Source organism: Diplotaxodon limnothrissa, linkage group LG11, assembly GCF_057381915.1.
Source record: "Diplotaxodon limnothrissa isolate DT_005_m linkage group LG11, D_limnothrissa_male_GT1.1, whole genome shotgun sequence".
NCBI classification, from domain to species: domain Eukaryota; kingdom Metazoa; phylum Chordata; class Actinopteri; order Cichliformes; family Cichlidae; genus Diplotaxodon; species Diplotaxodon limnothrissa.
Genome location: NC_140606.1, coordinates 25,416,035 through 25,443,839, shown reverse-complemented (window position 1 = coordinate 25,443,839; position 27,805 = coordinate 25,416,035). Strand labels below are relative to the sequence as shown.

Below are 27,805 nucleotides of genomic sequence, written 5' to 3'. Positions count from 1 at the left end.
TCGAGAGCCGCGCGCTCACACGCAGGAAATAGTTGTTGGAGCAGAGAGAGAGAGAGAGAGAGAGAGAAAGAGAAAGAAAGCAGCAGTTCTTCACATCCTGAACACCGGCGGAGAGGAACTATTCACCTGTGCGCTGCCAGGACGAATTCACAAGGATTTCCATTCATTTTTAGCCCATTTTGCTTTAAAGACGAACGAGGGACACTTCAAACAAGAATCTCTGTCGGACTCTTGACCTGTCCTGTAACCAAACAAGTTCTGATTCTTTGAGTGAGATTTTACTCCGAAATTGACCTTTATTTGAAGTTTTTTTTTCTTCTCAAAGCCCTATTTATTTCGGCGATCCTTCGTTCCTGGGGTTTTAGCGGACCGTAATCAACCATGGCGAGACATGACTCCCGAATCTGGCCTGAATGCACAAAAATGATAGGACTGCTCTGCTTGGTTTCGTCGATACTTCTACAGCACGGTAAGAAAAGATCACTTATAACAAGTCAGTGGTGTCCAGCTCATTGCCGACACCGGCTTGTTTTCCGTCTTCTTCTTCTCCGAGCTTGAATAATTTAGGAGAAGACCAATTTAAACCTGACTACCACCTGTCAGGGCGGTGACGGGCGAAGAAAATCCAGCAGGTGATTTCCTTGCTTTCTGTACAGGCGACGCTTTAACTCTTCGCTTTAACTCGTCGGATTTTCTCTGAGTTTTGACTATACTAACGCCAAGTGCGGTGGTCAGAGAGATAACTCTTTATTTTAATTATTTCTCTCAGAGGTTTTGATCGTAAACCAGGCCCATCGGTCTTTGACCCGAGTTTCGGTCGGTGACTCAACGCCATGTTTAGTTTCCCTAAGGTGTGGCTCTGTGGAGCAAGGTGTTGAGGCGAGGTGCCTTCTGCGCTTCATTGGTGACTTCCCCTCTTTAAACCTAGGCGCTGTTTCAGTCTATCCTTCGTACTCCTTTTCCCACCTTAAAGCCCATTTCATCCCCACAGCCCCCTCCCTGCTCCTTTTCATTCCTGTATCCACGCATTGACGAAAACTGGTCTGGTAACAGCTCTTAATGTACACTGAAACTGACAGAGGGGGCAAGAACTGGATGGCCCGCTCTGGCTAATATCTAGATGGAACTTGCGCATGATTTTCTTTCAGTGTACCGCTTGGATTTTTAAAAAATGTAATCTGGCGTCTATTACTTTAAGCAAAGTGACTGGCCACGCCTGCTCGCGTTAATAATTCAGCTGTTTTCCAGTCTGCTTGAGCTCAGGTAGCGTACAGGTACCGCGACCGTAGGGCTCCCCAAAAATATTCCTGGTATGCACTTAACCTATTAGCATATGAATATGTTGCAGGAAACCAGTTCAACATTCTCGCTGCCTTTCCTCACTAGACCGGGTATTTTGTTGTTCTTTTTTCCTGTAATTGGGGCAGGAATGTAGGACTAGATCTAAAGTCCTGGCACAGCTACAGTATACATTTTCAATAGTGAGCGGGTTGTGGTGTTTTTTAATTGCAGTATTTGAGTTATTCATGCAGTGGACCTTTTTTGTCCGATTTCATTTTACAGAACATGAAGTGCTCTTAGTGGAGGGAGAAAAGTGGAGAAAACAAAACAAAAGGCTTTACATATTTATGAGTGAGGACAAAAGCAAGGCATTCCCTGTGCAGGCACCAACGTGGCTTTTTCTTTTCATTTTTAGTATTTTTTTTCGCTTTTTTTTTCCAAAAGGGACTTCTGTCTGATTTCCTTTTGGTTAATATGCTATGGGGAACTGAAACTTTTTACTGGTCTCCTTTTGCATTTTTTTACCTTCACTTTTCCCTCTAGAGGTTTGACAGCAACCACTTACCTCCACTTCTCCAGCTTCAATCTGGGAGCGAAAGAAGTTCATTAATTTTCTGCAAAGTTTTCAATTTAACATGGCCCAGCTTTAATGTAAAAACCTATCCAATTCAATATTGAATTGGATAGGTTTTTAATTATGTTGGCTTCTGTAATATTTCTGAGTTCAGCAGACAAGTGGCCTGCCAGTTTAAGCTCTGAAATTGAACTATAATACCAACCCCGACCCCCAAGATCACCACGAACCATGGATGTGGGTCAGAAAGGCTTTGGCCCATTACCAAGGAGATGTTTTTATTGGAAGAACGGTGGGCTTACGTGAGGGGGAGTGTTTTTTTTTTTTTTTTTTTTAAGTGGGGGAGTATGAGGCTGTGGGAGTATTGTCTTTATGGCTGAGTAAGCTGCGTGTTTGCAGGGGGCGGCTGGCTGGGCGCCCGAGAACCCGGTGGGCATGCAGGGTCAGGGCTGGGGGAAGAGACTCTGTCCTTCTCCGCTCACAAATAAGCCATTGTTGTTGTGTTTTTAATCTTTTGTATACCTGAAAGCATTCAGAAAAGTATGCAAAGCCATTCTTGACGACTCTCCTCAGATTCAAGCAAAAACAGGTGGCTTTTCAGCGGCCCGCTGCTTTTGTGCGTTGGATTGATGTGGCTGAGTTTCTGGATTGGCTGGAAAACGCAACAGGCAGCAACTGATTAAGACAGGCGACGCCCTGGCTACCCTCTTTCCCACCGTCATTTGAAATCTCTCCCCCTCCCTCCCTCCCACCAAGCATGCGCTCCCTCCCCCACCGCTGCTGTCCACTACATACAGAGGCCTTGTTCTTGTCTCCGTCTGTTTTTTTTCTGCTGTCTTTTATTCTTTCCTGTCCAGAGCTTTTGTGTGGGTGATAGTAGTGATTGGGTTATTCAGATGGCCTCCCTCGCTCCCCCCACCTCTCTTCGAACTCAAGGCCGTGCTGTTTATGACAGGAACAACATGCAGCCAGACAGGACAATAAACCACATGACCTTACCATAGCCTGTCATGACTGTAGGATTTCAGAGCTGTATTCTTTTTACAGCTACAATCACACCAGCTAATATGATTATGCTGTAGAATATCAAAGTACTGAAAAAACCACAGCATTTTCACAATCATTAACTGCCCACCCTGTTCAGTCACACACAGACACACACACACAGATGTACTTAGCGTGGATACTGATTGACTCGAATGTACTGATCTTTCTTTTGGCAGTCCTCGGTGTGCAATAGTTCAGACTATTAGGTCTAACAGTTCCCCTCCACATGGTGTGAAACAGTGTATTCCTGCCAAGTCTGGAACAATTCATCATCACAACAGAGGAAGAGCACTAGACTCTGTCTATTAAGAGGAATGTAATTGATGGATCATGAGAGGAGGTTTTTTTTTCTTTTCTTTTCTATGCTAATAAAGGGGAAGAAAAAAGTAAGTCCTTAGTATCTCATTAGTCTCAGTGGAGCGAGGAGTTTTCAGTCTGGCTTTAGTTTTTTGTGTTAATGGCTGTTGAGGTTTGGTCCTATCATTATGTAAATGAGCTGTCCTCACCCTTTTGCACCAGCACCGTAAATGTCAGAAGGATTTTGAAAAGGTCAGGTGTGTGCTTCTGTACGTGTGAAAGAAAATCTCGTCCCGACTGTGATATGTGCTGGTAAAAACACACACACTTGCACGCACACACATACTCGCTGAGGGTTCCTGTTTAAATGACACATCAATAACGTCTTCCTCTCGCTTATGGTCGCCATTAAAGGTTTGTTGATTCAGACATAAAAGTGTTCTTGAATTTATGGCTTAATGGAGACATGAGAGTGATGCCAATTCATTGTATTTCCCTTTATACGTGGGCAGTGTTTGGCAAATGTGTCCCAATTAATTTCGAATAACAAAATTGTGAAATGATTGAAGCTTTGGCATTTCACCAGATGAGCCTAATGATTTAGACAGCTTTTTAATACTACTTGTTTTTTTTTTGTTTTGTTTTTTTTTCCAGGTGCAGGACTTGGTAATATTTAATGGTCGCTCAGAAATGAAGCACCACTTATCCCACTATAAAATTGTGACAAATGTGAAGCTTTTTAACTGACGTATTGAAAACATTTTAGCACAAGGCACTTTTCACTTTAAAACCAATATGGTAGCTAAATTGATTAAATTGTTGATCCTTGACATTTTACCGGATTTTAGGTATACAGCTATTTTGATAAATCAGGTTTTAGTGAGATTACTTTGCTCCATAGAGTTTTCATTACCAGTGACCACAGACACAAAAGATCCATCAAGTTTATTGTTGACTTGGCAAATATTATTAGACTGGATGGATGGAGCGGAGCAGAGGGGGTCGATGCGCGCCAGCCGCTGCATCTTGTTGCGTTTTAGGCCACATAGTATACCACAGAGGCAGGCACAGATACGTGTGCACATTTAGCTGGTGATGCATGGGCGATGTAACCTGAGGCTGCACTGTAAGTCAGATGACATTCCAATAATAGGGCGGAGGCGACACATCACAGAATGACACTGCATGTGTGTATTACTGTTTGTTTCAGGAAGGCAAGTGTTATCCTCATCAGCAACCCTGTTATCTTCTACAGACATCAGATGTGAGGAGTTCCTTTTTTTCCCCAACTCCATGCTCATTTAATTGACTGCCTTAAACGAGGCTTATCCTGCAACTTGTAATAATGATAGTGGGTTTCCTGTGACAAGAGAGCCAAAGCCAGCAGCTCTGCGTCTGAAGTCCCTCCCTGCTCTCTTCCGTTGACTTGTACATGCTGGGTGGATGGAGGTCACACTGGGAGCCCCCAGCCAGCATGTTTGTGTTTGGCTCTGAGAGTTGCCAGACGGCTGAAGTCAGTCCCATCTGATCCAAAGGAAAATGAGCAGAAATCCTTCTTTTGGAAGGAATGCCAAACATTATTAATATGCATGGTGCAGCTAAGGGGTTTCTAAAAACACAACTGTGCTGGGGTCGATGATATTCTTGGCGCAGGTGTTGGGTTTAACTCCTATCTACATCAAATCTGCGTGCATGTGCACACGCACCGATTAAGGTTCGACGCAAGATACCGTTCCATAATGTACCCTACCCACCCACATGCTTCTACATAATGGAGACTTTTAAGACTGTAGCATTTGCTGAAGTTGCATGCCAGGAGCTTATCTTGTATACAGTGGGATTTTTTTTTTTTTTTTTTTTTTTTTTTCCCAGTCACACACAGATTTCCACACCATTAGTCAAGATACCTTCTGCCAAATCTGCATTTTCCTATCTGCGTTTTCCTGACAAACCCCAGATGGAATTTAGGGAGATGCAGGTCAAACCCATTCCAGCTCAGCCGACGTAGAGAATGAGCGGTAATTCCAATTGAAGATCCATTGAAAGGCAGCCAAACTCTTTAAAATGAAATCCTCTTAATTAACTAGGCTTGGGAGATGGGTGTCTCTGTGACCCTGCTGTAGAAAAAATCACAGAGGATGAGCAGCGGAGGCAGAGCGGTGAGTGGGGGGGTTGAGGTTGTCGACATTTTCAAATTCCACACCGCAGCGTCTTGGCAGAGGTGCTGGAGGAGGATTGCAGAAAACTGTGTGAGGGAGTGAACCAGGGAGGCCAGGAATTATCAGCTCATTTGTAATTTAGTCGCACCTCCCTCCCCTCTTCTTCTCTCTCACGCTCTCAAAGCATTAGGCACGTATTTAATAACTAAAGAGCCTTCATTGCAGACAGTAAAGGACTACCTCCACTAACCTTTCTCTTTTTATTATTGTTTCCTGGCCTGTAACCTCCCTCTGTCATCCTTCTCCTCTTTCTTCTGTCTTTGTCACATCCTTTTTATTTCTGAAACCATCCCCATAGTGCACTCAGCAGATCTCTGTGCAGCTAAGCACCGAGGCCCTTGACTGCGTCCTCCTCACAGTGTCCCTATATACTTGTGCGCACGCACACACACTCTCCTGCTCATTAGCAGTCACCTTAATGTGTCTAAATGGAGTTTGTGAGGTGGAAGGTGGTTTGCGTTATCGATCTGGTATTGAATGGTTGATGATGCAGTGCCCTTATGTGATATTGAAAACATTTAGGGCTTGCACTGTCGACACGGCCGTACCTTGAAACATCTCTCCCTTTGTTCCTCAGCTAATCCCTCCGCGTGTCCTCTCTGCCCCCAGTTTGCGAAATGTCGAGCCGGTTTTGTTGGCAGTACTGCCCGCGTGTCCCCCTTCACAGATTTCCCCAGCTCCAGCAGCACGCGTTACAAGCGTGCTGCATTTAGTTCCTTTTGTTACCTGTCTGCACACCGCTTTTAATACACACAAACGCAGACGTGTTGCGTCCTCATCGCATCTGACTTTGACAAGGTCATGTCCAATTCACAGAAGGAAATTGAATTTGTTGCGACAGGGTCTTGTCAAGGCTCTGGTAGCCGGGCACAGAGTCGTGCTCCTCAAAAACCGTGTGTGCACACCGACTGCTTTCAATTCAGTCAGCTTTCCCTCGTGATCCTGCTAGTCTTATCAGAGCAACACAGTAAAAATTACACGGCATAATGTGAAAATGTAGTATTCTCGCACAGATTGGATCTCGGAAGTATGAGATAAGAAAACTGATTTCGCTATTGCAGAGACGATGCACAAACAGGTTTTATTTTACTTATTTATTTATTTCACTGAAAGCGTGTGAAGCGTGCTCTTGTGTTTCGCAAGGCGAGCGGTCGTTTCCACAGTCCTGCGGTTCGATCTCGTCGCTGATATCTACTGTTTCACTTATTGGTTTAAAAATGTACAGCCACGCTACGCTGATAAACGAGCAGCAGTCTCGTCATTAGTCCCCAGAGCCTTGAAACGGCAGCTTTTAAATCCTCCCCTGAAGCAAACATCACATTAAGGTCAAATGGAGGCAGCAGGTTTATTCAGTTATCAACCCAGTGTTTTGTCAACAGGGTGTGCCAGGGTTTGCTTGTTTGTCGCTCCTTAGGGAGAGCAGGTCCTCCTTCATTGAAGTGATTTGTCTCATTCATCTGCTAAACTGATTGCCTGCTCTCTAATCGGCCACTTGCCCCCCCTCCTGTCACATTTGTGCCTTTACTTCCACTCCTCCATCTTGACTCATTCTTCCCCTGCTCTTTCTGCCTTCTTTGTTCACGTCCTCTCCTAATGCACCAACTTCCTCCTTTCTGTAATTTGGCCCGCATAATTGATCCATCTGCTCAGCAAACTGCTGTGCCTTACTGTATCTCTTTTTTTTTCCTCTTCTCTCATCCTGTTTTTTGTTCTCCTCCACTTTGTTTCTTAGTCATTAATCCCCCCTTTTCCTTCTGTAATTGGAATGTCTGTTACTTTCCTCTATCCTCTTAGGCTTTCTATCTTTCTCTTTCTCTTCTGTAGCTCTCATGCCGTCTCTGTCCCACCGTCCAATTCCCCAGTTGTCTCTTCCACCTATGTCAGGCCTGGAGTTTCTGCTTAAGCCTATCCAAACTGCCTTTGCTACTTTCCTCCTTCTTACTCTCATTTGCTCCTCGTGTCTCTCGCTCTACTTTCTTCTCATACTTCCTTAACAACCCCAACCCTCCCTACAGACATTTGTATTGCAGGCATCTGTACCTTCCTTCCCCTCCTAACGAGTGCTTCTCCTCTCTCTCTCGTTCTTTCTTTTTTCCTTCTTGCACACATCAATCATCCGTTCTCTCTCATGCACTCCTCTCCTCCTTTCTCCTCTAATGGCGACAACACCACCTCCTCAACCCTAGTGGGCATTTTTTTTGAAGGTTAAGTTGCTGTGACACTTTTTACAGTGCGCTGCCCCACCTCACCTCACCCTTCCTCTTATTATCTCACCCTCCTTTCCCTTGCCCAGCCTGCAGAACGACAATCAGCACGAAAACAGTGCGTGCTTCGTACACACACGAGTGCTGAGGGATGTTGGGCTGATTTGATGGTTGAATCACTTGATTACTGTACAGAGGACAGAAAAGGAGAACTGACACAACAAAGTCAACGGAGCGAGAGCTGAGAATGAAGCGAGTTGGTGAGACGGCGAAATGGAAACAGATGCAGGATTTTATTTCATTTCAGCAGAACTAACCTGTCGTGCAATGCTAGGATCAGGATGACGGTGTCCACTCCCCTGCTGCTAGATGCTGTCACACACTCGTCTCCCCCGCAGGCGGTGACTAGGCTGGTAATATAGCTTGACTCATCTAACAAGAATCTCACACTGAGGCTGAAATGGGATTACATCTCAAGAGTTAATTCCCAGAGGAAAAAAAAAAGTAATACTGTCCGAAACTTCAGCAGAAAATTTGCTTTTTTTTTTCTTCTTCTTCTGAAACTTTGTGCGATTTTTTTTTTTATTTTTTTATTTTTTATTTTTGTGTGTGTGGGAGAAGCGAAACACTGAATATTTTAAAATAAAAAACAATCCGGTTCATTTGTTTTCCCCAGTACATCTTGCTGCTTATTTACCGTGAACGCTTTCATTTTATTCACACATTTAAAACTTTTTACTAAAAAGGACTAAGATGTGCTGAACCTTCGCGGCATTGAAATGGAAATGTAGCATAAAAGGATCCACACAGTGACCGTGGCGTGTGACGTCGTTGGTCTTGAACTTTTCTTTGTCATGACAGCACCCCCTACCCCCGCTTCCACTGTTGCCACTCCTGCTACCATTACCGCTGTTAAGCTCTTATTAATTACTTCTAGATGCGTGATAGGGCGTTAAAGAGAGCAGATGCCATAAAAGAGCAGCAGATCTCTGCATAAATGTAAACACAGACATAGTAGGAGGATTAACTGCCAGCAATGGCAGAGCAATGGGATTTCTTCACCACTTTAGCTAAGCTACTACCTACTAGATATGCAAGTCAAGATTGTGGCAAAACACAATTTTGGATACCTGTTTATCTATTTTAAAAAAGCTTTTGGTGTTGCTACGTGACGCATTTGTGCAAATATAGAAAGAAAGGGCTTCATAATGTGTGCAAGTAATGACACGATACTGTGTGCAGCTGTGGGGGTTAATGCTGGTGTGGTGAAAGTTGTAATGTTTAAAGATTTTTCAGGTAAAGTGAAAATGCACCACAGTTTATTTCATAGGATCTCGTCAGTTTCATGCCTGTGATAAAAATACGTTTGATTTTTTTCACACACTTTTCACGCAGCTACTTTAAATTGTGAATGAGGTGCTTTTCAAGACCGATGTTTTATTGGTCTCTCGTTAGTAATTTTGTTGTCATTTTCCTAAACGAAATATTGTTGGGTTTGGACTGTTGATGAGGCAAAACAGGTTATGAAGATGTCACCATATTATTTTTCCCATTATGTTTGGACATTTTAAAAAATCTAGGAAAATGATCACTGGACAAAAATCTGTGTCTGTAATTAACAATAGATAAATATAGTGAAGAACTCAGTGTTGTCGGAGCAGTATATTCACATGCGTGTTTCCTGCTTTCAAATAATGGAAACATCTTGGGTCAGGAGTCTTGTTTGACAACATTTTAAGTGCTTCTTAAGCGTGCGTTTGCACAAAAACAGTTCAACATTGAACCCCGGGATGATGGTTTTTAGTCCAGGCAGTCGGCTGGCTGATGCTAGACAAAGTGATGCACTCGGTGTTACTGCAAACAGAGACAGCATTGTTCTTAGCCAAGCTTAGAGACCCTCCTCCTCCTTCCTTTCAGCCTCCATTCCTTCTAATCCAGGTGAACTGAGGGAGATCATTGAAAAGGCCATCCATTGTCCCCCTTCCCCTTCTCTTCGCTTTCTCCCTCCACACCACACCTGTATCAATGGACAGAGCTGCTTTTCAGTAGTGGCCCTAGAGGGAAAGTGGCTCTGTAACAAGAGATGATTGCATAGTTTCTCTTGAAATGGAAGCTGACGGCGGGGCTTTTTTGTTGTGTGGATGGAGCACTGTGGTGCCTTTTAACAAGTTTTCTTTGTACGTAAGGTGTTGGTGCGCTTTTCATACAGAAAGTCGGATGTTTGCTATGTGCAAACACATGTTTGTGCCATCCATGTATCATGCACTTGCTTGTTACTTGGCCACTTGCTGCTTTGGCTTTCTGTCTTGGCCTCTTTAGGAAGAGCTGGATAGGGGTGGGGAGGCGGTATCTTCTCTTCTTGTCACCGTGGTCCTCTGGGTGTGTGCTTGCTCCCTCAGGATGCTGGAAGCCATCTCCTGAATCGTCTTCCTTTTTAGAAGCTTTTAAAGGAAACACTTTCTCCGTTTATTTCTGTCCTTTTTTTCCCCTTCTCGCTTCTTCCCAGTTTGCTCTTCTTGCAACAAGCTTGCGGCTGATTTGTGCACCAGTGATTCATGAATTTTTTTTTTTTTTTTTCCTCTGGCACAGCAGAGTCATGCGGTGTACGTGTGTGTGCGCGTGTGTGTGTGAGGAGGGTGTGCTGGGTCTGAGCGACAGAAGAAGACTGAATGCTGGGGGGGAAAGGTAGAGAAGGATTGTGCTGTGATGCCAGCCGCGATTAGAGCAGTAGCACTCGCCATTTAAGCACACATTTAAATAGACACAGCCTCGGGAAGATGGGGGGGCGAGGTGAGGAAAGGTTCCTCTGCTTGTGTAAACTAACACAAGTGTTCGCAATTGTTCTTGTTTTTTAATAGGAGACCCTCAGGCTCCTCCTACTAACTTTCTCTTGTTCTTTTGTTTGTCTCCTTTTCCTCCACAGTCTCCTTCTCCAGTGAATTCCTTTCTTTTTACACAGAATTGCTTTATCTGGGATGGATTATTAATGTCCTCCATTGATGTTTTTCCTCTGTGCCTCCCTCCGCTCTCGCCCGTCTTCGCATTCTTTTCCGTGACTCCATCTTGTGTGTCCGCTGATTTGGCTGTCGTCCCTGTGTCAGTCAGTCCCCCCCCTCCTCCTTCCAGTTTATCTCTCCTCCTCATTCCTTCCTGATGACTTTGTCCTCTCTCCCTTCCTCATCACCTCAGTCAATTGTGTTTGCTTCCTGCCTCCTTACAGTTTCCTCACTCCTCTTCATTTTACAGCTGTTCGCTATCTAACCCCCCCTCCCGCATGTCTCCTTTCCTTTACATTCTCTAAACCTAACTTGGCCTGCTTGCCTCTACTTTGACTGTCCTACTTTGATTTCCTCAGCTCTTCCCCCAGCTCCTCCTCCCTCTCTGTTGTTTATTTACATAGATGGAGGTAGGGCTGGCAGGATGGATTGATGGATGACGAGAGGCCATGGGTGAGAGGATCCTCTGGGTTTGATGGACGCTCTTGTCACTCAGGATAATACTTACAGAATTGGCTGGTTCGTTATTGTAAAAGTCCTTCCATGGAAGACTTGGCATCTATATTAAGACAACCTGGGCTGCTCATCCTGGTATCCGTTCAGTATCAGTAGATCTAACATGATTACAATATTGTGGACTTAAGGGCCTCACCAGCTAAAAGTAAACCATTTTTTAAGACTCATATTAGCAGTTTTGAACATCTCCACTGACAAAGGCTCTCAGCTGCACTGTGCGTCTGCCCTTTTAAAAAGCTCGTCCCTTGTAGATGACATAATTATGCAGTGTCAACGTGTGACAAGCTGAGCCATTAGAAGAATTAATATGTGCAGCGTAGGAGGGAGTCTGTCCACGGTCTTCTAATGCTCACAGCCACTCAGTCCCCTCTACTCATCTTGAAACCATCAGTGTAGAGGCAGTTATCTCAGGAGCCATCTTTTTGGCCCAGTATCTGGTTTTAAGACTCATAGTGGACTCATAACACAGTATTACATTAATATGTCACGAATAATAAATGCACTGTAGTTTTAAATTCTGACTCTGGGGTTAATTGGTCTTAAAATAATACCTTATTGACTGTGATATGATAGTCGTGCCAGACTGATTGTATTGAATGTTAGACTTGATTTCTGTGGGACAGGGATTGATTTTAATGTCATATAATGGTTGGATTACATACAAGTGTTTGTTTTTTTGTTTTTTTTGTTAGTATTGCTCACTATGTTATATATTATCTCTTTAATTATGGATTTTTTTCATCATTTCTGAGGATTTTTATTGGGGGAAAAATGAAGACGCTCTTCATAAACCGCTATGAACACAAAGCTTTTATTTCATTGTTTTCTGCACCGTTACTGTACATGAGGTTGCAGTTACAATGGAGAGACTGGAGTTGAAATCCAGCTGTGTGGCTGCCTGTTGTTTCACAGTTTATAACAGGTTAGCACAGTAAGACTTGTAGCCTGAAATATTACATCCGTGATATAAAGGTGATAAACAGTCAAAGTGAACTTTAACTTAAGGTATTGTTTTTTTTTTCTTTCTTTTTTTCTATTTCTAGTAAAAAGACACACCATGAACAGATGGCAGGCTGTAAAATTTTTCTTTCTTCTAATTTGATGAGCTTAAAAACATTTTTTTTTTTTTTTTTGAACTGTATGAGTGCAAGTGCACAACTTCAGGCACCGTTCTACTTAAAGTTCTACTTAAAGTCTGTGAACTTAATTAGCTCATTAGCCTGTGGCTACACAACACGTAACATATGCGGATCGTTTGCAGAGCAGATGCTGCAACACTATGCTCCCGCTATAATCAATAAAACGGGCTACTCTGGTCTACTTTTATGTTCTCAGAGCACCCAATCTTCCTGTGTGTGTGTGTGTGTGTGTCCAGTCCTTTTACACAGAAATGGGTCATAAAGCACTGATTTCTTTATTTCTTTGCTAAATGAAATTGTCGCTATACATTAAGCGACTTTAGCGTCTGTGTTTGTTTTGCCAGTACCAGCTGGCACTTTCTTAGGAACGTTATCCCCTATATCATCTCCTGTAGTCTGTTAAAAAGATTTTCTGCAAAGATTTTGGATCCAAAATCCTGAAAATGCAACACGATCTGAAAGTTTTTTAATTTTTAAAAAAAAATTTTAACCTATGAGTCACACAGCCTTACGCTGAACAAGCACTGCAGGTGTAGCGAGTACAAAAAATAAGAATAAAACAAAACCTACTGTGGCACACCCTGACACAAACAGTCCACACATCCTGTGGGTTCATGTAGCCAAAGCATTAGCCTTTAAGTGACTCATTAGGGAGGAGCTAATGATAATTCCAGAGCATGATAAATTTTCTTGACTCTTCAAACCGTTTGTTAACACTCAACGACCATGGCCTCCTCTGAGCTGACTGATCTGAAAATGAAGCTGATTGATGCTTTCAAAGCAGGGGAAGGTTATAAAAAGATATCAAAACACTTCTAGCTTTCCACCTTCTGAAGTGTCATTATTAAATGGCAGTAAAAGGGAATGGTGAATGGCTAAGAACAATTTCAGATAAAATTGCGCTCCGGCTGGGCTAAAAGGCAGAGGAAAATCCTCCGAATGACTTCAAAGGAGCTGTAGGACGACTTGGCTGACGCAGCAGTGGCGGGTGCACAGTTACACTGAGCAGCACAAACAGGTTCTATGTGAAGAGTCATTATAAGGAAACCTTACCTGCAACCTCATCCCAAAAGTCACCATCCAAACTTTGCAAAGCAACATCTGGAAAAGCCAGATTCAGTTTGGGAACAATTGCTGTTGACAGGTAAAGTTAAAACTAAGCCTTAGGGGCACAATCACAAAACCTTTTCATACAGCAGGATTAGTGTTTAGATTTTTCTGTTTATTTTCAACAAATAAAGACAGAGTACGTGTTTATCTGGAATGTCCTGATAAAATGATTTGGAGGACAAATGCAAAACATTTTCTATTTTCAACATAAGAATGGTGGAGATTTGCTGATATTTCATTCTTTGATTAGTGTGTCCTGATTGTTAACGGAGCTTAATCTGTAGATGAAATGGTAATTATTAGTTGCAGCATTGGAATTGTTCTTACAGTGAAAATATGAGCACTGCAAAGTTAAATCACAATAATGCTGACAGGAGCTTGCATGCTGAAAACTGTAAATGTCCTCTTCGAGTAAAAGGGTGCTTAGAGGAAAAATTGAAGGAATTGATCAGTGTAGCAAAAAAAAAAAAATCAGTAGATTGCTTAACAGTTGGCAAAAAAAAACATCCGTGCCAAGACTGTAATGGTAGAAGCGACAGGACAAATGGGGCTGCAGAGATCATGCGAAAGCACGCACTCGGATGAGCAAGGGGAAGAGATGAGTGCAGGCCATGCTGTTGGAGGTAAATGTATGTTGGCAGTAGCTAAAGGGAGGGAAAGAGTGAGAGCACAATGGTGAGCGAAAGAGAGGAGCCTGTTACTGAACCATCAGTGGCGGTAATGAGACACAGGTGCAGCGCATGGAACCATATCCCTTAACAGCGAGGAGGATGGGAAGGCTGCGTGTAAGTCAAGGATACTGTAGAGCTGCAAGACGGAAGACTCAATGCAGCATTTCACTTTGATGGAACATTATTACTTATTAGCATGCGCATCCCCCACAGGAGTATGCGAACAATCGCCCGAAAACAGTAGACACCCCGGGGACGTGTCGTTACTCAGGGCGCCCAGGCTTCTTCTGACTCTCCGTTCATTTGCATCTATTTTTAAGCGCCTAGTTAAAAAATTATAAGTGCAAGAAATTAAAAACAAGCATGACATGCAGCCGCCACATAGAATTAATTCTGGGTCTTTGTTTGTAGTTCATCGACTCTGATCATTTCATTTAGACTTGGGTTTTCAAACATATGCTAATGAATGGGAAGCCAGGAAAAGCCAGAGCTTTGCAACACTGCAACTGATTTCAGCACTTGATTGTTAATGAACTTATATTTGGGTTTGCATGCTAAAAACAGAAAACGTTGGATTAGCTGGAAAAGCTGCTTTGAAAATTGGTTTGCAGAGAGGATGCAATGAGAAATGGGGGCTGCGGGGAGAATGTAAGGTGACAGATTGAGATAAGAGAGGAGTGGTGGAAGGGGAAAGAAGGGCACAAGCTGCAAAGGAAAAGGTGTTAAGAAAGTGTCAGGGGTATTGAATCAGAGGGGTGCTTGTGAGGATGCGAGCGGCAGAAACGCACTCCCTGCTCCAGGCAAGGTGGGATGGCTACTGTTGCTTCTGTGCTTGGTTTTCTTTTGCAACTTAAAGATCAGTCTAAGGCACAAACCAGTTAGACATGGAAAGGAAAGCAAAGGAGGATGTTCTGCAGTAAACAAATGTGTGCGGGCGTGCACGATCTAGAGAGAGGCGAAGTGAGAATAAGAGCAGGTGCAGTCTGCAATTTCATGTGGATGCATAGTTTGTTTGAATGGTAGACCTAAGAGGGGGTAAGAGAATGGCCTTTGTATTCAGCCAGTACTGAGTGAGTAAATATTTTGGAAGGGCATGCTGTGTGGGTAGATTGTTCTTTTAGGCAGCGGGGGTGACAACAAAACAGGGCAAGATAAGAGGAAAGGAGAAGGCGAGCTAAAGGAAACTGTGAAGCAGCAGCTATGTTTATTTCGCCATGCGGAGACGTGAACATAAACTGGGCTTTGTCCCGCGCCCAGGCTAACTTAATGTTAGAGCTAGCTGTGAGACCTCAGAGAGATGCAGAAACGGCTTTGCTCTTTCCCCTTCATTTGCTGCCAAATGACATCGCTTACTCTGCTACGGGGTTGCCCTCGCTGCCAGTGGCTGCTATCATGAATGAACAATGTGCACTTCTCAGGGTCCCTACCTCTCCTCAGGGTGCTTCTCCACAGGCCGTAGGTGTACACTACAGGACACGAAGCTAGGCATAAGATGGTATTCCTGCTGTGGCAGCCTTGTTAGAGCGATGTTTGATGTGTCTCATTTTCTAACGTTGGAACATGGTGTGAGTACAAATAGAGAAGTGAAGCGCACGCAAACACACACACTGCAAACACGGTGTGGTGTGACCTCCACATGGCCCCTGTGGCGTTATATGTATTTCTTTTCTTTTTTTTTCTTTAGTGTAAGGGCAGGATGGCTCTAAAGTGGGGAAGAGGGATAGAGGGGTCATTCATTCACCTCGTGCACACGCACACACATACACCTCCCTCACAGGCCTTTCATCTTTACTCTCACAGGCATCGCTTGTTCTGTCAGTCTTGCTGAAGAGAAAGAAGGCGAGGGGGAGAGAGGGAGGGAGACAGAGGAAGGATGTCAGGGAAGGAGTGAGAAGGGTGGGTGAAGAAGGAGAAGGAAAAAGACAGCAAGTGATTTGAGTTTCCTGTTCCATGCAAAGCCATCTACCGACCTGCCCCACCTTCTTCTGTCTGGGGAAAAGAGTAAAGCGTGCTCAGCTTCTGTGCACAGTCATCCTAGTTTCATCTTCTTCCACCCTCCCTCTCTTTAATTGTATCCTTCGCATCCTTCTCATCCTCTTGTTGCTTGGCCATATCAACACCCACCCGCTCCCCCCGCACTCTTCCTGTGTCCATCCCTCGCCTCCCCCCTGGGGCTTACCTCAGTGGGTTGGTTCCAGTCTGTCTGTTTGCTGATGACTCCACTTGGAGCAGATGTGATGCTCAGCAGCTGTTTCTTTGCTCTGCAGTACCCTCCCTACCCCACACACCTCCGCTCCTCCCTCTTATCTCCCCACACTCACATCTCTCTGTCTCCCCCTCCAGTGTCTCTTATGTTCCTATTTATCTACGTGTCTTTTTGTTCCGACGTTGCTCAAGCGTAAATTGGCGAGTTTAATTTTGCTTTCAGATGTCTTTTTTTGTTTTTTCCTCCCCTCGTCTTCTCTGACCAGCCTTTCCAATTTGCTTCACTTTCCAGCCTTCCTTGATGCGGCTGTTAATGTTCAAAGCACGTAAGGATTTAATGTCATAACAATAAGTCTGGAATCTGCGTATTTGTCTGCCACATGAATGCCAACTGTCGCACTGTAATCATGTGAAACAAATGTTGGCCATTGATGGCAGCTCTGCAGAGGGTAGAGGGGAGAGTATTGTTTCCTCTATAAATCTGTGGAAACGAGAGAAATGTGAATGGCGAAGGTTTGTTTCTGTTTTTCATTTCGCCAGCGACATTGTGCTGTTCAAAGTCAGGCTCAGCGCTGGAATTAGAATTCTATGTTTAGCTTAAGATGTATAGAGATAAAAATGGGACTTGGACACTTGAAGAGTGATGGAGTGGGTTTTATTTAGGCTGAGTCCCCTCAGTGGCCTGTGCTTCTTTGGATAGACTTATTAGAATCTTTATTAGCTCTCTCTGTGTTCATCTGTTATCTCTGTCTCTTTGCCTCTGCCTCAGTAAGGGGTTGGCTGGTGAACTGAGCATCCTCTGACAGGGACCCTCTCATCCAATATTAGAGAAGAAGCAAGAGGGGAGTTCTTGCCACTGTGATGACTTAAGCCTGGAGAAATCTGTTTCTGGATGGGCGTGTGGTTGCATCGGTGTGGCAGGGCGCGTTCGGGAGTGTGTGCAAATACGTGCGTGTCACATCTGTAATTGGCTGCCTCTGATCTTGTGGAAATCTGGGCTCAGTGTGGCAGATCCACCAGCTAATCAACGCTCAGAGCTTGCGCACAGGAACGTCAACCTGTGCTTTACTTCAGAGGCTGGAATGTCACCACGCTTGGGATTTAATCGCTCCAGAAATCCCTTAATGGGAAACGTTACATGAAGCCTAATTTGAGGATGTTGAGATAAAATGTTGCTGTGTGTGTGTGTGTGTGTGTGAGAGAGAGAAAGCTTGTGACAGTAAGGAGGTATGTGTGTGTGTTGTGTGCTCGACTGAAACTCTGATAAAAGATATTGAGCGCCACTTTTCCCCCTCGCTCTCAGATGATAAGATTACAACAAGGCCAGAGGTGTTTCTGTTTGCACTTTAGCCTCTCTGCTCTGCCTTCTCTGTGACCGTGAGTATTCATGGTGGCATACGGCACAGCGTCATTGGGAAATTCATAAGGGGGAATCATCACTCATTCCTGGTTCCCCTTTGAGGACTGCGCTAATTAGCCAGCGTCTGTGATTAGTTGGCTTGTGTTTGATCTGCTTCACTCCTCTCCCTCCCTGTCGAAGGGCTGCCTGCCTGCCTGCGCCGCGATTTGGCTGCGAGGTGCGCCAAACAAACACTCAAAAACAGACACACAAAGATGTACACAGCGCCGCTTTTCTCCCCCCCCCTCTCCTTTCCCTGCCTTTCGGAGACACTGCAGGTGGCCTCTGAGACACAGTATCATACACTGGCAGACAGCCACATACGCACAAACATGTGAGCCGCAGTACTCCAAACCAAAGCTCACAACACTTCAGTCGAAAGAGTATATCTGTTAATATTTCACTACTGCATACCAAGAACTTTGTTTACTTTCTCTTAGCGAGTTTCAGGCTGCCAGTAAAATTCCCCTGAAAAGCCAGGCAGTACGCCGCTTATTAAGGCAACAGAGGGTGTGGGTGGCTAGCTGAGAAGGGGATTTACTTAACTTAACCCCGAGTGATTACAGCTAAAGATGGGCGAATTATGAATGTAATTAAATTTGTACAAATCCCCCTTTGCTGCCCTTTTTTACGTTAGGTCTCAATGGCAAAGCACAGTAAGGGATACCCATGCTGCGCTTAATATGACACAAATAAAAGAAACTCTTCAGTGCATGACAGAGCACTGTCTAATTACACAGTGGCTGTGATATTGAAGGGCCCGTCTTGTCCTTGAAGCATGGCAGGGACATCTCTGACTGTTCATACCCCCATCTATCTACTCCTCACATCCCAATCCTCTATCTGTCACTCTGCCTTAAGGGGGTAGATGGTAAACAAAGGCAGCTCACATCCAATGTAATGACGACCTGACAGGAGACTGCTCCGGCAGCTCGTGTGTTGGCTGCTGTGCCTGCACCAGTGTGTCTGTGTGTGTGTTTGTTATTGTGCTCCTCTTTACAGTCTCTGAGAAGTGGCTTCAATCTTCTGAGAGTCAGATCAATTTTAGCATCATTGTGACTGCTGAGCCATTACAGGCTAAAACCAGGGTTCACACTGTTATTGAGGGGAAACTTGATCCTCTGGTGTTCACCTCTCAGACGGGTAAAAGGTGTTTATCCTCACTACTAAAATCTAGCTCGGCTGCTGAGTTCTGCTCTCAATATAGATGTCACGGGCTGCGATGGCAGACCGTGGAGTGACAGTGAAAGCAGGGCCCAAACGCGAGACTCTAAGTGAAGGACAGTGGATTTATTTACAGGAGGTGAAAAACACACAACTATATACAAAATCCCAGCACTGTGGTCCCGTGGTGATTCTCCCTGAATCCCACACAGTGCAGATGTCCGTGAGAAGTGAAAGGTGGCGACTCCAAAAAACTCCAATTCCCACACCGTGACTTTAGAGGCGTACTCCGCTCCCGATTCCTGGTAACACAAAAGGCAGAGGGTTAGCAGGGGATCTGTTTCCGCGGAGGTTACGTAAAAGCTCACGGCAGTACTGACGAGTTCTGACTCAAGGATCCAGCGTCGGCCTCAGCTCAGCTGCAGTCCTAAATGCCGTTCCTAGACGAGCGTAATCTGCTACAGCTGGCAGAGGACGACGAGCGGCAGGTGCGGCCGTCTCTCGAGTAGACCACTTCCGGGTTCGCAGTCTCCTCAGCGAACCCACACCTCCGGAAGCTCACACAGAGACACATGGAGAGATGGAGAGCAAACCAATACAACACACGGAAAACATAAACATAAACATACACTGAAAATGCCTGAGCCCTGGGTCCCTAGACCCAGGCCATGACAATAGAGCTGTATTTATTTATTTTTTTAAAATAGATGGTAATTAATTAACTCATCACTTCCTCGTTGCGTTCTTTGAAATTGTTTGACTGACAGGCAGCGGAGGTTTTGTTTTGAGTGGCAGTGACCTCACAGGTGCTGGAGCTGTAATCTTGTGAGTTTCTGAGTTACTGTGCTGTTGCCTTAGCTTACACTGGGGAATAGATATGAACTTGTTCACGGTTCATTGAAGAATTATGTCGTAATGGTAATAATGTGTTTTAAGGGTGGAAACGATGGCTATTTTTGTTATTGGTAACAATCTGATCTTTTTTTAGAATGTATATTTGCATTTCGGGGGAAAAACTCAGCAAAATTTCCTAAGGGCAATGTATTTTTGGTGAGTCTAAAATACCAAAATACCCAAGTGATGTTCTCATAAAACTGGGACGTGCAGCAAATACTCCCATTTTAAAGGTATTGGTTCATTGTTGGGGCCTAGTAAGAATGAAACTAAGTTTTCCAAAGCAAATCATTTTACATGGAATAAATGTAATAGGTTAAGACCCGTTAAATTCATTAGTCAAGTAATTGCTGAAAAAGCAATTAAGGATGGGTGTTATAACACACTTGTTACTAAGTGCTGGTAGTTGGTCACTTTAAGCTACTTTTCATGTAGCCTTTGGACCTTTTTTATTTGTTTATTGCTTTATTAGATTACTTTGTGACAAAAAAGGGTCAAGAGGAATCAGGATGTTGCTACTTTATTTATTTCAAAGCTTTAACTGCGTCATGTGTGTGCTATTTGAATCGCATGCATGTTTTGTCTTTTTAGTGGAAGGTCCTAGTTTTATTCATTTATTTTTGCTGAATTTTATAGTTCCCGACTTTACTCAAAGTACCCACTTTTTATATATATTTTTTAACCTCGTGTGTTTGCTCGCTTCCAGCCAGCCACAGCTTCTCAGTGGATTTTGTTTAATTTTATTTAACAGACTGACTCGAAGAGAAATATCAGGTTATGTCTCCCCTCCCTCCCGTTTGATCCGTCTCCTTGAGCTCTATGTCTTTCTGTCTATTAGCTCTTCATTCATTCATCTATCAGCGTCAACACAATACACCGTGTACCCAAGGCAAGTTGTCATAGTGACTGGAGAATAAGCAAAGTTGATCTCAACGTTCAGTACAAAGGAAAGAGATGGAGGGAGTGCCAGAAAACAACCCTGAATATAACCTCATCAAAAATCCCCACCTGTTTATCACTCTCTTGCTCCAGAGTGCCTTTTTATAGATCTTACAGAGCAAAACTTCTTTCTCTTTTCCTTTCTGCTACAGTCTCATTCCTTTCCTCATCAGTAACACCTCCCTCACCCTCGTTTACGGGAAAACTGGTAGCAGGAATGTATTTGTGTGCAGCGTTTCATCTTACCTGCCTCCTATTGAGCCTTGAAGACAATAGGCTGTTCACCTCTGCCCCGATGGCTCACCACAGCCCTGAAAGACGGCAACTCTGATCCATACAATGCAGCAGTAGTAACATACAAAGAATGGCTTCGTTGTACTTTTAATTGCTTTGGTTATCTTTGTCTTCTCCTCGTATCGTTTTGTTCTGCTTTGCGACATCTTTCGTGCTCGATGTTTACTAATTGTCGCAGTGTTCCCACCACACTGTAGCTCTGATTAATCTTTATAGGGGGAAAAAAATCTGCTTTTAATGGGTCCTCGTTTCACTTTGAAAAAGTGCTAGTGGTCTAATCAGTTATCCATACCTTTGAGCGGCACATTACAGTCTTGTAGTAAAGCGAGTCCAAAGCTTATTAAATATAACTTTTGCTCTGATTTTTAGCAAAACTTTTGCAAGAGGAGACACACTTAAAAGCATATGGGGGTGTAGAAATTTGGGAGCCTGACTTGCCTGTCCTCTCAAATCTTTCCCTGCAGACTGTTTTTTCCTGTGCTCCTACACAAAACTCCCATCAGTAATTCAATCCAGCTGGTTTTTGCTGTGCGTTATGATGGACACAGTCATCAGATTATCATAATATTGGTACAGGTTTGTTTGCGTCTGGTGCTTGACCTTCTGTCTTCCATATGGCTGGCATTGATTTGGTAACACGCCGAGTGATCCTCCTGACAGATTGACTGTGCTAATGGCAGTCCCTCATATCACAGTACTGCATTTTAATCCTTTAATGTGTGGCATAAATTAGGTTGGTCTCTCACCCCCTCGACTATGAATAAGCTGTTGGCTGACAGCTTTGTTGACCAATGGGCTCATCAGTAGCAGGCTAAGTGGAAGTGGGAAGCGAAGCTGGGAAATGAACCCCCCACCCCATCCTACCCAAGGGGAGGTAAAGGTGAACGCTGGCAACTAAAAACCTGGAAACACAGCTGTGTTTCGGTGCGTGGGCGGGGTTGTCATGGTTTTCCTCGCGCTTTAACGTGTAGCTTTGTTTATAATTCAGGGACTGGATCACACCCAGCTTGAAATATCCTCTCCTGACTCCTTGGAAGACTCTCACCTCCAAGTGTTGTTAGGGAGGTGAAAATAGGAGGCATAATCACATTATGTTTGCAGCTGACATGCCCATGGACCGATGTATACAGGCATCTACACGGTGATGGATGAGGTGACACACGCACAGCCTGCCTTGGACATTTGAAGAAGTACCTAGCACTTTGTTTTAGCTGTGCACTTCTGTCTTACCCATGAATTAGAGGCTGTTTCTGAAGCGATGCTGCCATACTCTGTCTGGATTTACGCTTCCAAAGTCATTCACTTTTCGGCAACATACATAATGGGGATTAGATCTAGATATTTCCTAGATACTGATACTAGACCTGTCTGAAAAGTGATTCTCCCCTCCCCAACTCCTCTGATTTACATTTTATGCTCAGGCTCTGACTGCAGATCTGTCACTGTGGTCACCCAGCACAAAGACCCAGTATTGCATGCCAGGATAAAAAAAAACAAAAAAAAACATGCCCACTACAATTACCATGAGAAGTGATGGCACACAGGGTTGGGATGAAGAAGTCAGACAGAGAAAGAACTGGCGGAATAGGGAAAAAAAAGTAGGCGAGGAAGAGCAGAATGAGCCAGAGGGATGAAAAGGATTTATTCCAAAGTGAAAAGACAGGACAGTGCTATAGCACTGAGAAAAGGATGGGGAGGAAAAAAAACAAAGTGAGCGATGCAATGCAGAGTGAAGGCAAGAGTGGTGGAGGTAGAATGATGTGCACGGCCTGAACAGATAAAGCCGAGCCAGGAGCCGCGGGGAGCTGGGTGTCTGTCAGCCATCCAGCCAGTAAGTTATTCAGTCACTTATTCAGTTGAAGCAATAGCGCTCGCAAGGGAGTATAGAAGCAGCTTGTTTGGCTCAGGAGGACTGTCCTTTCTGTCCACAGTAAACTGCCTGTTACAAGCCAGACTTTACTGACCCTAAACAGGCCCAGCGCCAAATGAAAACATGTGGTACCATAAAACCGAGCTTGTGCCTTATGGCTTTTGCCATTTTCCTTTTTGTGTTTTATGCCTTATACACCTCTGCTTTATACAGCCGTTTTATTTCTTTGTGTCCCGGAGTCATTCTCTCTTTGACCACCTCTCTCACTCACTCTCTTTTTCTCTCGCTCTGGATCACCCCCCACCCCCTCCGCGTCAGGTACAGTGTAGATGTTCTTATTTATCAATAATGAAGAGAGGCGGAGGAGAGCACACTGCTTTCGTTCTTAACCGTGGATGAATTATTCACCCTGTGGAAGAGTGCCTGTCCACCCTGCGTGTATGCGTACACACATTCATGTGCGTTTTTGTTTCTGCCTGTCTAAATATGGTTTTGCTTTACATAGTAGTTGTGTGTATGGAAATGTTTTTTTTGGGGGACTTTTCCTCACCACAACCACACAGCTCTTTCTTTTTTTCTGCTTCCTGTATGTGGCGCTTTGGCAGATGCTAAGTGCTTCAATGTGTTGTGTAAGGTTCATCCTCCTGTTGCAAGGTGTGATACGGTGCAGTAAAGCGAAAAATACCTCCACTATCATTTCTAATGACTAACTCCTGTTTTTCCAATTTCATCCCGACACACATGATTCGTATTTCAAACCGGTTCTCCTGGCGTAGCTCGCTTGACCCGAAACATTCTTTATGTATATAACTGAGAAAGGAGGATGAAGGAGTGTGAGAAAGGGAGAGATAAAGAGGGAGAGAAGGGTCCATAGAGACATACATGCATGAGCTATTGTGTATGTAATTTCATTTTAAAGCCCGTGCAGTTTAATGGTTTGGAGATCCCACCGTGAATACTTCTACGCTGCTAGTTCCTCTTACTCCTGAACTCATGCATAGTGCATAAACCAGTCTCAAGGCAAGACTAAGGTCACGGTCCAGCTGTGTATGTGGAGGTTTGGGGTTTCTGAACTAAAATGCACGCAGTTTTAAAAGTGTATAAATATATATATTTATTTTTTGGTTTTTATACTTCCCTGCTGGGTCTCTTTCATTAAGACGATACACTTAATTGAATTGGCAAATGCTTATTTTTGCAAATGATATTCGCTCAAGTCCTAGGGCATGTTTGTTATAAACAGGCAACTAAATAGGAATATGCATCAGTATACAAATGCATGTGTGTATGCACTCGCTTACTAAACAGACACACACATACACACTTCCCGGTGCAGATTTCTCCTCCAGCTGTTCATTTCTCCTTGGCACTTTGAAGCCTATTCGTGTCTCTCTGTCCCTCCCTCCAAACCCCCATTTTATTTTATTTTTCCTTCTCTCCTCTTCTGTTACATTTCATGTGTTTCTGCTTTCCTTCCTCTTTCTGCCTGTGTGTCTGATTCCCCTTTTTCTTTCCACAGTCAATGTTCAGAGTCAGTTATCAAATATTTCATCATGTCACTGTGAACAAAGTGAAATCTAGTACTCTCTTCTTCTTGCACCTATTTTTTTTTCCTTCCTACTCCTGTTGCATCACAGAGGTTGGTTTTACCTCCTGTCTCCGGCATGCAACCTTGCTGTAACACCAAATGTTTTTCTGTGTTAAATTTACAAGTTAGTGGAGTTTTTTTAAATGTCGATCTCTTCTGATAACCTTAAAGTCTTTGAAGTGTGCCTCCTTTTTCTTTTCTTTTAACACTGGCGTCTTTGACTCGGGACTTCCCACTGGAAAAGCAGCATGAATAGAATATTAGTATGTCATTGGAGATGTCCATAATGCACAGTGGCTACTTCTAAATGTAGCTTTCTCATGTGCTATCGATTGGCTCCTTATAGTAAGCCCAGTGGAAAGGTCAATGAGAAGACAAGACACATCTCAAGTCTTCATTTCCTAGTTTTATTCTTGGCTTGTCAAACTGCCTCGCCTGTCAAAGCTAAGCCGTCCAGACAATGCTCCCTGCATACCAAAGTGCCCGTGTGTGTATGTGTGTGTGCGCGCGCGCGTGTGTGCGTGTGCAACGTGTGGACGTTCATTGTAGATTTGCGTGGCTGTATGTGTGGCCGCATTCATTTAACTATTCGACCATAAGGCAGAGAAGGCAGTGATGTCTGACAGCAGTGGCAGACAGCAGGTTTGGGTTGGTGCTGTTCCAGGCTCCAGCTGATAACAGCTATTAAAACAGACCAGAAGCAGTTAGGACAAGACACACATCCACTGCAGTGTTGCCATTTTGTTATGGACACAACAATGGGAGCACCACACAGAAATCAGTTTTAAGGGCAGCTACACTGGCAGGTCATTTTAGCTAAAACGTCAGATGGCACCTCTCCGCTTTAATACACGTTCGACTGTCTCTGCTTATGAGTTTTTGCCACTCAAACAGAGTTTGAAGAAGATGAACAGTTGGTTTCCAGTGACAAAAACTGAAATATTACAGTCTTTCATCTCAAACAATAAAGGGAAGATTTTGTGAGGCTGAATCTTAGCCAAGAGAGAGAGAGCTCCTGGTGAGGAATAGAAATGAAATGGTTTGTTATCACGTTGCATCCCCAGGCTCAAGCTCATAGTGTACACATGTACATCAACCCATATCAAAACCGTGTTACTGTATAAAACAAAGGTAAATAGTACACGACCTCACATGCATGAAATGCATGAAAGCCACTTTGAATCTGGTCATTAGCTTAATTGTAACAGTTTCTCACTCTCAAATCTCACTGCCCTGATGTTATAAACTTCACTGTACAAAACAGCCTCAGTAATAAATGTAGAATTGAATCTGTGTTTCTGTGCCAGTGTCTCAAAAAACAAAATTACACATCAGCAACTTCAGAAAGCTGCTATTTGGCAGCGCGCCCATTCAGAAGCCAAGGCCAGCGCAAAAACTGGAAGACGCTGTTGCATTGAGAAATATAACCCAGATCTCTGAACAATGAAGAGGCAAAACGATCTGATGGATGGTGCGTAACTATTTTGTAAACCGCTAAGTTTCTTGTTTTTCAGGAAGTTTGAATGCCCCAAACCTCTTCTGGATATTGTTTAGTAATGTGGTCAAACAATGTGGCAGTGTGAGTCATTTTTACACACGTCCAGTCTATTGTAGGGATCCACTGGTTGCTTTATTGCAGCGGTCCCCAACCCCCGGGCCTCGGACCGGTACCGGTCCGTGAGTCGTTTGGTACCGGTCCGCGAGAGTTGAAGCTCAGGTGTGAAATGTATGGTTTTTATCGTTTTTCAGCGTTATTTCGTTATCGTTTTTATCGTTAACTCGGTTTTCCTGGGTCTTTTCACATGTGTTATAAATAAATCTTCTTTTTTTCGGTACCGGTGCTAGTTTTATTTTGTTGTATTTATCCGCGACACCTTAAAGCCCGGTCCGTGAAAATATTGTCGGGCATAAACCGGAAAAGGTTGGGGACCGCTGCTTTATTGGATATGATACTGGTCTGATCCTGACTTAAGAAGCTGGATCAGATAGGGTGATAATTTGCCACCAGGTGAGCAAATATGGCCTGTAGGGTCAGTCTGGAGGCTTTTCATCCAGTTACAACAGCAGCTTTTCTCGGCACGTCTTTGACGCAACTGAAAACTCCGATCGCTTGAGATGACCAATGAGAAGAACTCATCAAAGCGTCTCTCTTGCTTTCTCCCTCTTATGTTTGGTGTAACACTTGCTTGAATGCACTCAGGAGGTGCACTTAGACTAAGAGAAGGAAAAGGACAGCAGTGTGTAGTAGTCTTAAGGCTCAAATTGAGCTGCAGTGACACTAATGCAAATACATTGAAAGAATAACATTGACATTTATTATTTCACTAAAGCTAGTTTCGGCTTGTATATTTTTGCAAGAGATTTGTCTCCTTTTAATAAATCGTATACATTAGCATATACTTTTTTGTTTTTTAAGTAAGGAAAGTAACATTCAAGATAGATTTATATATATATAAAAAAAAAAGTGATTCCCAGTCTCTTCCCCAGAGTGAGGATTACAGTCTGTTAATTTTAGACTTTTAACACTGGTTGTTCTTGCCTAATATAGAATTAGAATAAAACCTTTATCATGTGGTGCGATGTGCGTTAGCTCCCAAACACTCTTTTCAGGCATCTCCGTCACCTCTCCCTCCCTTTTCAGTGGTGCAAACATATTTGAAGTGAAGTGTAAGAAAGGGTAACTGTGGCAAATGTCCCAAACTTGATTTGTGAAAAGGGCTGTGGATCTATCTTCAGTTTACCTGCGACGGGGAGTGGGAGAAAGTATTTAAAAGGAAAATCAAATCAGAGAAGGCGCATGCGGCGACAGATTCTGTCAGGACAGAAAAGTGATGACGCTCCCTGTTTCCCATATCAAAGCTATTATGCTGAAGGAGTGGAAAGCCTGGGCAAAACAATAACAACCACGGGAGAATAATGGAAATGGAGAAATTCATAAAGGCCTTGACGAAATATGAAATCTCAGAGTGGTTACTGAGACAGGAATGTGTTAGAAAGGCCAAAGGAAAAGCCACCCACATTCTCTGTCTCCCACAAAAACGCACAAACATGCACAGTGGACCAGTGGGAAGCAATCTTCAGGAACATGGACAATGGGGAAGCTTCATTGTAGCCCACCTGACAGGGCATAGCCCCTAGTTTGATGAAATGACAGCGTCACTGAGCTCTGAAGGATATTGGATATTTTAGTTGATGGCCTGCACTCCCTCTGACGCTCTGCTTTTCTCAACTATAGTGAGGATCAGACATGGAGGACATGAATGCCATTAGGCGTCAGCCAGCCAGGCAGCGAGGCAGGCGGACACAGGCTGATAAGCGTATGTTCGTTTTATAAGCCACGACTGGCTCAAATGGGCTGCAGAGAAAATTACGATTTGGCTTTTATTCGCTCGTGCTCG

The 27,805-nt window shown here is 43.8% G+C and overlaps 1 protein-coding gene across 2 annotated transcripts in view; it reads left to right on the top strand.

Annotated features, from left to right (window-relative positions):
* LOC146622836 (nectin-2) overlaps nucleotides 1-27,805 on the top strand; it is an 87,411-nt gene continuing 59,606 nt past the window's right edge. For both annotated transcript variants that reach the window (XM_085366434.1, XM_085366433.1), the window contains exon 1: nucleotides 1-469. In XM_085366434.1, the coding sequence (XP_085222560.1) occupies nucleotides 382-469 (88 nt within the window). In that variant the 5' untranslated portion in view covers nucleotides 1-381. The remainder of the gene's footprint in view (nucleotides 470-27,805) is intronic.